At 49.1% G+C, this 13,685-nt stretch overlaps 1 protein-coding gene and 1 long non-coding RNA gene across 4 annotated transcripts in view; both read right to left on the reverse strand.

Annotated features, from left to right (window-relative positions):
• Positions 1–1,743: 1,743 nt before the first annotated feature.
• LOC309516450 overlaps positions 1,744–13,685 on the reverse strand; it is a 94,195-nt gene continuing 82,253 nt past the window's right edge. The window contains exon 2 of the long non-coding RNA XR_014212934.1: positions 1,744–2,372. This is a non-coding gene — a long non-coding RNA (uncharacterized lncRNA). The remainder of the gene's footprint in view (positions 2,373–13,685) is intronic.
• PLEKHH3 (pleckstrin homology, MyTH4 and FERM domain containing H3) overlaps positions 1,744–13,685 on the reverse strand; it is a 39,496-nt gene continuing 27,554 nt past the window's right edge. For all 3 annotated transcript variants that reach the window (XM_082194906.1, XM_082194905.1, XM_082194904.1), the window contains exons 6-12: positions 11,706–11,814; positions 9,761–10,058; positions 8,133–8,340; positions 6,903–7,039; positions 5,394–5,514; positions 4,445–4,680; positions 1,744–2,309 (exon numbers count right to left, since the gene is read on the reverse strand). In XM_082194906.1, the coding sequence (XP_082051032.1) occupies positions 4,465–4,680; positions 5,394–5,514; positions 6,903–7,039; positions 8,133–8,340; positions 9,761–10,058; positions 11,706–11,814 (1,089 nt within the window). In that variant the 3' untranslated portion in view covers positions 1,744–2,309; positions 4,445–4,464. The remainder of the gene's footprint in view (positions 2,310–4,444; positions 4,681–5,393; positions 5,515–6,902; positions 7,040–8,132; positions 8,341–9,760; positions 10,059–11,705; positions 11,815–13,685) is intronic.

A 13,685-nucleotide genomic window follows, 5' to 3' on the forward strand; every position in this document is an offset into this window, starting at 1 on the left:
CAGTCCAACCACCGCAGAAGAAACAGGAGCCCACAAATGGGTTTGTCGTGATGGGCAAGAATTGAAGCCTCGTATTTTGCTCTCTTTAAAAACAATGAACTGCCAGATTAACCTTTTCAGCTGCTGACACTTCCTGACACGCGAGGGAGTGATACATCAAGCTCTTTATTCTTTCCTGCCGTCTTGCTACACTCCAGCCTCTGCCATTTTCGTAGCAAGTGGCTCATAGGTGACCCATCCACCCCCTGAAAAAATGTCCCAGAAATGGGGAGTGATTCACCCATCCCACAAATGGGATTCTTTGATTAAACAACAAAGACTTGATGTTGTTTATGTAGAATGGGCAGCTCTTTTTTAAAAAAGGGGGAGAGATTGGTGCAAAGAAGAAATCCACAAAACCATTACAGTGGAATTTTGGTGGCAGGAGGTGGAATATAACTATTAAGTGCTGCTGCATGGATTCAGAAGCTTTTGTGGGACTCTGTTTTCTTGGTACGTAGGGCACGAGCAGTGGAGATGGGAGTTAAAGGTAAAGGGACCCCTGACCATTAGGTCCAGTCGTGGCCGACTCTGGGGTTGTGGTGCTCATCTCGCTTTATTGGGCGAGGGAGCCAGTGTACAGGGTCATGTGGCCAGCATGACTAAGCCGCTTCTAGCGAACCAGAGCAGCACACGGAAACGCCGTTTACCTTCCCGCTGGAGTGGTACCTATTTATCTACTTGCACTTTGACGTGCTTTCGAACTGCTAGGCGGGCAGGAGCTGGGACCGAGCAACGGGAGCTCACCCTGTCGCGGGGATTCGAACCGCCAACCTTCTGATCGGCAAGTCCTAGGCTCTGTGGTTTAACCAACAGCGCCACCCACGTCCCTGGAGATGGGAGTTAGGGGTTGCCAACCTTTTGTGGCCTGTGCAAACCTAGCTCACGTTTACTGCCTCTTCCCCCCATATTGGTTAGGCTTGAAAAATATTTTCCAGGTCTAAACTGGTGTGTGTTAAGATCATCCTGGAGGTTGCAGCTGGGGAGACGAGAGGAACCTTCTTTGAGTTCTGATTTCAGCATGGGCTGAAGGCCACTTCAGATTCTTGTGGGTTCGGGCTCAATACACTTGCTCAGTAGATAAGTGAAAGTCATTGTGTGTGTGCTTCAAAGCAGCTTTCCGCATTTCCCTGCTGCCTATCGGGTCTTGACACAATTTGTGGACGTCAAAGAAAAGATAACTATTTGCCAAAATGCTTGTAACGTGATGTGGGCTCTCTCACCCTGGTCCAGCAGGCCCCTGGACTTCATTTACTCAGAACTCTTGTGAAATCCTTTTCTTTGGGCATTGTGTAGAAGGAGTGGAAACTCCATGTGCACAAATTTGTGGCTGAACAAGCCTCTGTTCACATGAACGCTCTTACAGATGGTGCAGATTGCAAGCCATTCACCATGCAGTGAGAGAGATCGGAAAAACGAGCTACGATATTAGAGGTTCAGCACAAAAAGGCAAGAGGCCACGCGATGCAACATGAGCAACAGCTGTTTTAGAGGCACCCTGTTACCGTGCAGTATTTATAGACTTACACCCTGCCTTTAAAAAAAACGATTCTCACCGATAAATCACGATGCTATCAGCTGGGCTCAGAACAGCTTGGCCAGAGGCCTTTGTGGTGGGAAAAGAGACAAGAAACTCCGGGGGGGAACTGGTAATCCCTCTCGCAAGACACGCTTCATCCAGCTCAAAGCTAAGCAGCCACTGGCTTGTGTTTACTACATTTATTTTGTTTGTTTTTTAAAAAAACAGCTTTGCAAGAGAGAGCCATAGGAGGAGATGCTACCCAGCACTCCCAAGTCCTACGCTGTTCTTCACCATCTCTTGATGTGCGAGTGAAAACACGGCGCTGTCTGCACAGACCAGACGATAGGCACAGTGTCAAGCCGCCTGCAGCTTTACGGGCAGAAGAGAGAAGCGTGCCAACTACTTGTTCCGAGAGACCGAATGGAGGAAAGGAGATCTATCGATATAAATAAATTTTTACACGCGTTGGGGAAGGGAAGGGAATCCCTCTACACAGGAGAGGACATACGTTTCCAGCTCCTTAGGAGCATAAAGTACCACGGGTATCGTCACGACAAGTGTCTGGCTGGGGAAGGCACTAGATCTCGCTGGCATTCAAGGCTGCTGCCAGGGCGAAAGGTGGCGCAGGCAGGGTCCCATCGCTGGCCGTTTCGTTAAGTGCAGTCCTTTGTTGGTGGCGGTAACGGCGGGAGTCTCCTCCTGCAGCTCCGTGCGGAATACGCTGGGTCTGCTGCACCGCCTCCTTTGCCTGAGAAGAAAATAGGGCAAGGTCAGAGCTTGGCCTACCCCTCCTAGGCCATTTCCTGCCCCTCTGCTTGCAGATTAAGTCTCTACCTCCTTTCCCTTGAAGGACAATAGGGGAGTGGGCAGAAAGGGGTAGTCTATATCCTTCAGCCAGACTGGCCAGAGAGTTGTACAGTGGTACCTCGGGTTACATACGCTTCAGGTTACAGACTCCACTAACCCAGAAACAGTACCTCGGGTTAAGAACTTTGCTTCAGGATGAGAACAGAAATCATGCTCCAGCGGCGCAGCAGCAGCAGGAGGCCCCATTAGCTAAAGTGGTGCTTCAGGTTAAGAACGGACCTCCGGAATGAATTAAGTACTTAATCCGAGGTACCACTATATATTCCGCAAGCAAGGCGCTCCGCTTTCAAGAAAAGAAAAGCTTTTGATGAAGGGAGGGAGAAACTGTTTTTGGGTGCTAAAGACAACCAGTGAGATGGATATCTATTTGCTGAAACACTAAATACAAGTAGCCTAGAGAGGATAGTCTGCTCGCTAGCTGGGATTTCAATGCTAACCCTCCCTATGGCTAGGTTATGCAGAAGGGCTTGATTTGTGTTTATATAGGCTACACTTTTCTTTTCAAAAAACCTGAAACCATTAGTAAGGGGAGAGACAAAATAATCAGAGGTGCCATCTCTCACTAGTTTGACTTCCAAAATTTTCAGATTGTACAAAAATTGGGGAATTGAAAATTCAGGAAGAGGGGTGGGTGAAAAATGCACTTTTCAAAGTACATTTATTGAGATGAATTGGCTTTCCATAATGTGCTTAATCCCCAACCGCAGCCACCTTGGGACTGAGGACTAGCCACAGGGTAGGGAGTCCCTTTTCTAAAGCCAACAGTTGCTGCCCACAATGTGTCGTTTCAGCAAAACTTGTTTACCACCTTGTGTCACTGCCCTCTCATGACCATAGCTGTCAATGTTTCCCTTTTTTTAAGGGAAATTCCCTTATTCCGAATAGTATTCCTCGCAAGAAAAAGGAAAAGTTGGCAGCTATGGTCATGACTAGGTCCCACAATATCTGTTAAGATGCAGGACTTTTTCCCAGTCTGAACTCACTGGAACTCAGTTTCGGCACCTCTCAGGCAGGCGCCATTTGCCATTATGAGAGAACAAGGGAGGAGTTTGTGGTGAGTTCTGGCACCTTTTTTTCTAGGAAAATAGCACAGGTATTAAGAGTTGCCCCGGCACAATGCAAATCCCTAAGCGTTGAAAATACACCCTTTCCAGAAGATAATAGATAGCAAGCGACTGCATGAAAGCAGTGTTAGGTAAAGTTAAAGGGACCCCTGACCATTAGGTCCAGTCGTGGCCGACTCTGGGGTTGCGGCGCTCATCTCGCTTCATTGGCCGAGGGAGCCGGTGTACAGCCTCTGGGTCATGTGGCCAGCATGGCTAAGCCGCTTCTGGCGAACCAGAGCAGCACACGGAAACATTTACCTTCCCGCTGAAGTGGTACCTATTTATCTACTTGCACTTTGACGTGCTTTCAAACTGCTAGGTTGGCAGGAGCAGGAACCAAGCAACGGGAGCTCACCCCGTCGTGGGGATTCGAACCGCCGACCTTCTGATCGGCAAGTCCTAGGCTCTGTGGTTTAACCCACAGCGCCACCTGCAAATACACCCAAATCTGTTTTGATACTGGAGTGTGCTACATGTCTTGGAAAATCCCTCCCTCCACAATAATGGTCGGATCCTGCTTTGCCAAATAGCAGTGCCTGCCCACTACTCCTCACGACTGGCCTCGAGTGTGTGCCAGTGGTCTCTCGTCGTTCTCTCCATCATGTACCGTATTTTTCGCTCTATAAGACCCAGAAGACGCACCTAGTTTTTGGAGGAGGAAAACAAGAAAAAAAATATTCTGCATCTCAGAAGCCAGAATAGCAAGAGGGATCTCTGCGCAATGAAAGCAGCAATCCCCCTTGCTGTTCTGGCTTCTGCGATAGCTGCGCAGCCTGCATTCGCTCCATAAGAACGCACACACATTTCCCCTTACTTATTAGGAGGGAAAAAGTGAGTCTTATAGAGCAAAAAATACGGTACCTTCTCAAGTCATGCCCGGAAATACGGAAGTGCAGGGGGGACGACTTACCTGATAAATAAGCCTCTGCATCACAGAGGACAGACCCAAAGGCTGACCACGTGCCCGCCAGGCTGATCTCTGAGTGCCTCGTCCCCTGTATCTGTTTCCGTTCGCACACGGCAACTCCCGTCAGAGAGGCTGTCTCCAGGAAATGGCCGCACGGGAGCTGCTTCCACTCCGCTCGCTGCTTGACCGCGAGCGGGAGAGCCCACAGCCCAGCAGACGATGCTCCAGCGAGAGATCCCCTGGTGGTAAGGAAGATCTTGGAATTAGAGAGCAGGAAACTAAGGCGGGTGGACAGGTCAATAAGGAAAAGCTGGTCTAAGCAAGGGAGGGAGGTGTCGGTGGAGAAGCCTCCATTCAGGTTCTGCAAGTGTGACGCAGCCCAAGGCTGGAAACGTCTCAAATGGGCAATACAGGGAACTGACATCAGAGCGAGAGGCGAAGGGGAGGCTCCCAGATTCTGCAGGCGAAGGACCCAGCACCAGGGGGAGAAGCAGCTCGGTAGAGGAGGAAGGAAATCAGCGCAACACCAGGGATAAAGGGGGGCAAATGGGGGAAGCGGAGGGAGAGCTCCGGGATTCTTCTCTGGACATCAGTGAGGAGAGCACAGGCCCTCCACTACCCATGCCCTCCCTGCGCAGAAGACTCCCGCGCAGTGAGAGGAGGCGACGACAGAGTCAGACAGCTTCTATGCTGGAAAAGGTTTAAGAAACGCCCACAGACAGATTCTGCTAGCGACTGAGACAGCCACGCTGAGATGGGCTGTGCAGTCAGAATGGTTTAACCAAGGCAATTAAGCCTAGAACGGCGGCAGTTTATGCACGAGTAACTCATACCCATTACAGCAGCCATAGATGAACAGCTAATGGGCCTTGTAGGGAGAGGGTGTGTCGCTTGGAACAACAGCACTCCCCACACCTGCAAGCTTGTTCTCTTGGTCAGCGTGACCTCTTACCTGTTCAAATAGCACTGCAAACTCCTGGCTGTTGCAGGGGACGCAGTCCAGGTTCAGACACCCATAATGCCTGAACCAGAGTCGGCCAGGGGGCTTCCTGGGGGGCTTTTCCCCAGCTGAGCTAGAACAAGGCAAGCAAAGACATCCTGTCAGTTCTGGGACGTGAAAAAAACACCCTAACCTGATCCAATGTTCTGACCGCATATGCCACAGATACTGGAGCAGACGAAAAAGACTGAAACGTTCCTGCTAGCTCGATAATAGTCAAACCTCGGTTCCCAAACACCTCCGTTTTGGAACATTTCGGCTCCTGAATGCCAAAAACCTGGAAGTAAATGCTCCGGTTTTTGAACATTTTCCGGAAGCCAAACGTCTGGCGCAGCTACCGCTTGTGTGCGGGAAGCTCTTGCAACCATTGGAAGCCGCGCCTCGGTCACTGAACATTTCAGAAGCCGAACGGGCTTCCGGAACGGGTTACAGTGGTACCTTGGGTTACAGACGCTTCAGGTTACAGACTCCGCTAACCCAGAAATAGTATCTCGGGTTAAGAACTTTGCTTCAGGATGAGAACAGAAATCGGGTGGCGGCAGTGGGAGGCCTCATTACCTAATGCGGTACCTCAGGTTAAGAACAGTTTCAGGTTAAGAACGGACCTCTGGAACAAATTAAGTTCTTAACCAGAGGTCCAGAGGAGGGCAACCAAAATGGTCAAAGGCCTGGAAAAGATGCCTTATGAGGAACGGCTAAGGGAGCTGGGCATGTTTAGCCTGGAGAAGAGGAGGTTAAGGGGTGATATGATAGCCATGTTCAAATATATAAAAGGATGTCACATAGAGGAGGGAGAAAGGTTGTTTTCTGCTGCTCCAGAAGCGGACACGGAGCAATGGATCCAAACTACAAGAAAGAAGATTCCACCTAAACATTAGGATGAACTTCCTGACAGTAAGAGCTGTTCGACAGTGGAATTTGCTGCAAGGAGTGTGGTGGAGTCTCCTACTTTGGAGGTCTTTAAGCAGAGGCTTGACAACCATATGTCAGGAGTGCTCTGATGGTGTTTCCTGCTTGGCAGGAGGTTGGACTCGATGGCCCTTGTGGTCTCTTCCAACTCTATGATTCTATGATTCTAGGTACCACTGTACATTCGACAAACGAGGTTTTACGGTATCCCTCTTCCCCGCAAAGTCAGATACATTCTGTACTCAACTCAGAAGTGTGCCCTGCATAACTAGGGGTTTTTAAAATTTTTATTTTTGCAGAGTTCTGCTCCCGCTAGCTGAAACAGACCCCACCCCTGCAATCACATGCACATCCCTACTCCGGCAACCCAGAATTTCCCAAGCCACTTCCCCCGTATGTTTGCAAGATCCTCTCTGGAGCTGCAAAGGCTAGGATGTCGCTTTGAGTTGGGATTTTCAACATGCTGCCAACTCTTTTTTAAGTCCTCCTGGCTCCAGTGTGTCCAGCTGTGACACAGGTTAAATTGTACTGGGTTGAGGGGAGGTCATTTACCTTTCGAACCTCGTGAGAACGTCTGCCACCAGGGCATCCTCCGGCAGGGGGCGCACGTGCTGCCAGCTCTCCTCGTAGAGGGCAAATGAGTTGGGGCTATGCGCCAGGCCCAGGCGCAACATCAGCTCCAGGGCCACCTGGGACGAGGAGACAAAGGGCGTGACAGGAGGCCTGGGCATGTCCAGCAGGAGGGCACTCAGTGCTGCAAAGGGGACACACACAGACAGACAGACAGTGTCAAGCATGCGGAGGGGCGGAGAGGGGGGCAGGCTAGGGGTGGAAGGGTAGGGGTGCAGAGACCCAACTGGTGTACTGTGGTGGGAGGAGAAGGGAAAAGAAGCTTGCCTCATCTCTCGCCAACCGCACGGCGGAACGGAAGCAGCCAGCGCCACAATGCAAGACGAAATCCTGGCTGCTTAGGCCTTTTGGCAAAGAAAGAGGCAAGTCTTCTTTCCCTTCCTCCCTCCTCTCTCCCAAGTAAGGAAAAGGGTAAAGGGACCCCTGACCATTAGGTCCAGTTGCGAACGACTGTGGGGTTGCAGCGCTCATCTTGCTCTATAGCCCGAGGGGGCCGGCGTACAGCATCCAGGTCATATTACAGGGAACCAGACAGAGGGCCTTCTCGGTAGTGGCACCCTCCCTGTGGAACACCCTCCTATCAGATGTCAAAGAGAACAACAATTACCAGACTTTTAGAAGACATCTGAAGGCAGCCCTGTTTAGGGCTTTTAATGTTTGATGTATTTTAATATTTTTCTGGAAGCCGCCCAGAGTGGCTGGGGAAGCCCAGCCAGATAGGCAGGGTATAAATTTATTATTATTATTATTATTATTATTATTATTATTATTATTATTATTAGTGGCCAGCATGACTAAGCCGCTTCTGGCAAACCAGAGCAGCACACGGAAACGCCATTTACCTTCCCGCCGGAGTGGTACCAGTGCTTTCAAACTGCTATGTTGGCAGGAGCAGAGACTGAGCAACGGGAGCTCACCCCATCACGGGGATTTGAACCGCCAACCTTCTGATCGGCAAGCCCTAGGCTCAGTGGTTTAACCCACAGCGCCACCCGCAAACCCCCTCTCCCAAGTAAACACCACCAATATCATCCGCAAGTTTAGCCACAGCTTCCTGTTGGCAACCTGCAAGCCCCACAGGTAGGAATTTCACCCGAACTGGCCCCTGCCCACCACCCACCCTCGCCATTCAGCCCCAGGGCTTCTGCTCACCTCCTGGACTGTGGTCTGGGAGGTGACGGCCACATGGCAGGTGGCGATGCTAGGGCAATGCACACCGCACTCGGTCTCCTGGCGCCCCATCAGCCCCGCAATCTCCTCCAGCGAAGGGACGCACTCTCGCCCCTTGGTCTTGTGAAGGGCCTCTGCGATGAAGCGGCCGTACCAAGTCGCCTCCGAGCCTGGGAACTGGTTCTCTGTCCTGCTGGGACCAGGGAAACACCGGCATTAGGGAACCCACACCTGAGAACGTTGCTCAGCACTCCACACCCCTATCCACAAACAGGAGGAATGAATGAAATTCAAAGACTAGTTAAATATGTTAAGATAAGTTAATTGGAAAAACTTGCATATACCAGATAGGCTTAGGATTTAAATATGTAATGTTAGAGAATAACATGTTTAAAGTTAAAATGAAAAGAAAGAAAGATGTTAAGTGAGAGCCGGACCATAAAGAAGGCTGATCGCCGAAGAATTGATGCTTTTGAATTCTGGTGCTGGAGGAGACTCTGGAGAGTCCCATGGACTGCAAGAAGATCAAACCTATCCATTCTGAAGGAAATCAGCCCTGAGTGCTCACTGGAAGGACAGATCCTGAAGCTGAGGCTCCAACACTTTGGCCACCTCATGAGAAGAGAAGACTCCCTGGAAAAGACCCTGATGTTGGGAAAGATGGAGGGCACAAGGAGAAGGGGACGACAGAGGACAAGATGGTTGGACAGTGTTCTCGAAGCTACCAGCGTGAGTTTGACAAAACTGCGGGAGGCAGTGGAAGACAGAAGTGCCTGGCGTGCTCTGGTCCAGGGGGTCACGAAGAGTCGGTGTCAGGGAACTGACATCAGAGCTAGAGGCGGAGGGAAGGCTCTCAAATGATGCTGGAGAAGGGCCCAGCAGGGGGAGAGGCAGCTCCGCAGATGGGGAAGCCAATCAGCGCAACACCAGGGATATAGAGGGGCTGATGGGGGAATCGGCGAGAGGGCTCCAGGACTCTTCACCGGACACCAGCGGGGAGAGCACGGGTCCTCCGCTACCCACGCCTTCCCTGCGCAGAAGACTTCCGCGCAGAGAGAGTAGGAGGAGACTGGGTGTCAAACAACTTTTATGTTGGAAAAGATTTAAGAAACGCGCACTGACGGATTCTGCTAGCGACTGAGGCAGCCACAAATTGAAGGGCTGTCCAGACAGAAAGGTTTAACAAGGCAACATAACCAGGAGAGGCGGCAACTTACGCATGAGCAACCCCATACCCATTACAGTCGGACACGACTAAACGACTAAACAACAACAATGAGAAAATTGGTTTTGGAAAACTGTTACAATGATATACACTGAAATTCAGCCAGGGGGATTTGAGGAAGTCACTTAACAATGTTACTAAGATTGGATTAAGTACAATTAAAATGTATGTATGTATGTTTGTTTAAAGGTTTTGGAAAATCAATAAAAAAAATTTGGGGGAAAAGTTTCCTGCCTCGCAGGGGGTTGAGTTAGGTGAACCCTGGGGTCCTTTCCAACTCCACGATTCCATAATCTCTGGCCTCTCTGCCTGATGATGGTGAGCAAGGCAATACACGCACCCCATACATACACACACCCCAATTTCCCTTTGCCCCAGGGCTCACCGCTGGAGATGCAACTGCAAGTAGCACAGGACAGGAAGCGACGGCCTGAAGGTGCAGCTCATGCAAGCAAGCAGCTGCCAGTAGCGCAGGTCCGCGGCTGCACCCGGCGCTGGGGGCTCTGTGGTCTGCTTCACCAGCTGGCAGTAGATCTCGTCCACCAGGGCGGGGAGGTCGTGGCACGTCTGCAGCACCCCCTGCATGAGAAGGACTGGCTCCCGCAGCCCCTCCAGCTGCTGCAGCGAGTGGAACAGCTTGACAGCTTCGTCACGGATCCCCGCGTAGCCCTGGCCACCGGGAGCTGCAGAGACACCGGGAGAAATAAGCTGTGCACTCAGGATCCATTATTGGTTATTGGATTTAGACACCGCCCTATACCTGGAGGTCTCAGGGCCGATGACAAAGAAAATGGTAATACAGTGGTACCTTGGTTCTCAAACGCCTTGGCACTCAAACAACTTGGAACCCAAACGCTGCAAACTCGGAAGTGTTCCGGTTTGCCAACTTTTTTTGGAAGCCGAACATGCTCAGTTTTGAGTGTTGCACTTCCAATTCGAGGGCCAGACTTCCGTTTTGAGTGTTTTGCTGAGGTCGGTCTGTTTTTGCTATTCATATTGTGTTTTTGTTTTTGCGGCTCTTTTTGTTTTGTTTTTGTGACTGTGAGGAACCCAGTTCAGCTACTGATTGATTGTGTGACTGCAGTACATGGTTTACTGCTTTCATTTCATGGATCAAGGGTCTCGTTAGATGGTAAAATTAACGTTAAATTGCTGTTTCAGGCGTTGTTTTTAAAAGTCTGGAACGGATTCATCCATTTTGCCTTACTTTCTATGGGAAAGTGCGCCTTGGTTTTGGAACGCTTTGGTTTTGGAACGGACTTCCAAAATGGGTTAAGTTGGAGAACCAAGGTACCACTGTATATAAAATCAAATTAAAAACAATAGCCCAATAAAAAACCCCCAAAAGAGCCACATTCTAAAAGGGTATTAGATGTCACTAAGATCAACCAAAAAAGGTAAAGGTAAAGGGACCCCTGACCGTTAGGTCCAGTCATGGCCGACTCTGGGGCTGCAGCGCTCATCTCGCTTTACTGACCGGCGTACAGCTTCCAGGTCATGTGGCCAGCATGACTAAGCCGCTTCTGGCGAACCAGAGCAGCGCACGGAAATGCTCACCCCTTCGCGGGGATTCGAACCGCCGACCTTCTGATCGGCAAGTCCTATGCTCTGTGGTTTAACCCACAGCGCCACCCGCGTCTAAGATCAACCAAAGGCCTGGTTAAAAAGGAACGTTTTTGCATGGCACCTAAAGGTGTATAATGAAGGCGCCAGACGAACTTCCCTGGGGAGAGTATTCCACAGATGGGGAGCCACTGCAGAGAAGGCGCGTTCTCGTGTTTCCATGCTCTGGACCTCTTGAGGAGGAGACACACGAAGGAGGGCCTCAGAAGATGAACTCAGGGACCGGGTACAGTGGTGCCCGCAAGACGAATGCCTCGCAAGACGGAAAACTCACTAGGCGAAAGAGTTTTCCGTTTTGGAGGTGCTTCGCAAAACGAATCTCCTATGGGCTTGCTTCGCAAGACGAAAAGGTCTTGCGAGTTCCTGCGGGTTCCCCCCCCTTTTTCTAAGACAGCTGATCCAATAAGCTGATAAGCCGCTAAAAGCCGCTAATAGCGCTAGTCCTCTAATCCGTCAATGGGCTTGCTTCACAAGACAAAAAAACCGCTAGACGAAGAGAATCACAGAACGGATTCTTTTTGTCTTGCGAGGCACCACTGTAGGTTCATATGGGAAGAGGCGGTCCTTGAGGTATTGCGGTCCTGAGACACGTACCACCAATTGCTGAACTTCTTGGGATTGTACAGCCAACGGCACGTGGTGCCCAAGGACTGAAGCCATCAATTTTAGGACAATGCTGACCCACGTGCAAGGAAGCGGTCACCCACCTGCATACGGGAAGGGTAGCAGAGGCGCGTAGATTGGGCCAGCCGTGTAGCACAGGATGGGGTTATTTTGATAAATCTGATCCAGGATTTCTGGGCTGTTACGGTTCTCCTGGGATGAGGAGAAAGAAAAAAAGCGAATTGCATGAATCAATAACAAATTCGATATTTTTATAGGGGTTCTTCTGACCCCCGGACTTCCCCCCACTCCTCTCCCTGGTTTCCAGTAATTATCTCTTCTCTTTTCTGTGACTAAATACTTTTATCCAATCTATTAGGTCTCCTTTTTCAATACCCTTTATCAAATTATATTACAAGTGCTAATCCAATCCTGCTAAGGTTTTTAAATGTTTGCAATGCTCCTTCATATATTCTTATAAAGTTAATCCATTCATTTCTAATTTTTGTGTGCTCTTGGTGTATATAATCTTCCTGGTCAGTTTTGCCATTTCGGCATAATCCATCAGTTTCAATATCCATTCTTCTTTCGATGGGGTTCTTCCTTTCTTCCTTCCATCCCTGGGCATATAACATTCTTGCCGCTATCACCGCGTACATAAATAGGACCTTTTCCCTCTTTTGCTATCTCTTCTGCTACTATACCTAATAGAAAAGCCTTTGGTTTTTTAATGAAAGTTATTTTAAACATTTTTTTAGGTCACTATAAATCATTTCCCAGAAGGCTTTTGCTGACTTACAGGTCCACCCTGCCCGAAGAATTTCTATTATTATTATTATTATTATTATTATTATTATTATTATTATTATTATTATCTACTGAAATCCATGGATATCATACATGATCTTATATTCACATACAAAGGTAATAGTGATGATTATGATGATAATAATAATAATAATAACCTTAAATGATTTTACCATTAAATATTTATACTTATACGTGCTCTTTTATTATACTTTCTAACTAAACAAAAATAAACCAAAGTAGAATCAAATAAACTAAACTATGTTAAGATAGACTTCCCATCATTTCCTAATGTACTTTACATTTACAATATTGAATGTACTTATACTTATTACCTTACTCTTAATATATTTTCTAATACTTTCTTGTAACGTATCGTACCATTTTTCGTAATTTATTAATATTTAATTTACACAAAGGGACGCGGGTGGCGCTGTGGGTTAAACCAGAGCCTAGGACTTGCCGATCAGAAGGTCGGCGGTTCGAATCCCAGTGACGGGGTGAGCTCCCGTTGCTCGGTCCCTGCTCCTGCCAACCTAGCAGTTCGAAAGCACGTCAAAGGGCAAGTAGATAAATAGGTACCGCTCCAGCGGGAAGGTAAACGGCGTTTCCATGCGCTGCTCTGGTTTGCCAGAAGCGGCTTAGTCATGCTGGCCACATGACCCGGTAGCTGTACGCCGGCTCCCTCGGCCAGTAAAGCGAGATGAGCGCCACAACCCCAGAGTCGGCCATGACTGGACCTAATGGTCAGGGGTCCCTTTACCTTTACCTTACACAAGGGTCATTCAAACACTACCATAGATGTTATATTATTATATTTTTGTAGGTATTTCTTGAACATATCCCATTTTTTGAGTAAATGATTGTTTTGTATTTCCCCTTAACCTATCTGTCAGTTGAGCCATTTTTCTGCCTGCAGAATTTCTAGAGCTACTGATTGTAGTCTGGGAACTGCTGCGGTGTCGACAAGAGCACCTTCCCAGAAGAGCTGCTTTAGGAAACCTGCGTGCAAATACCTGCTGCCACCATGAAGGGGCTGCCCTCGCCAAAGGTGGCTAACCAGGTGCGCGTGGGCACCGGGCACGAAACCTGTTTGCATTTCACATTGCAAATCCTCGGGGCAGATGCTGCAACTTAACACTTTTGGGCACGTCAGCAATAAGGAACGGGCCTAGCTCTCCACTCCTACCCGCAACAATATTAATTGGTCGTTTGTTTAATTAGCCTCTCTGACAGAAACCAGGCCCCTGCCCCGAGGCTTAGATCGTTAAATTTAG

This window comes from Podarcis vaucheri, assembly GCF_965113315.1.
Source record: "Podarcis vaucheri genome assembly, chromosome: 13".
In the NCBI taxonomy this organism is placed as follows: Eukaryota; Metazoa; Chordata; class Lepidosauria; order Squamata; family Lacertidae; genus Podarcis; species Podarcis vaucheri.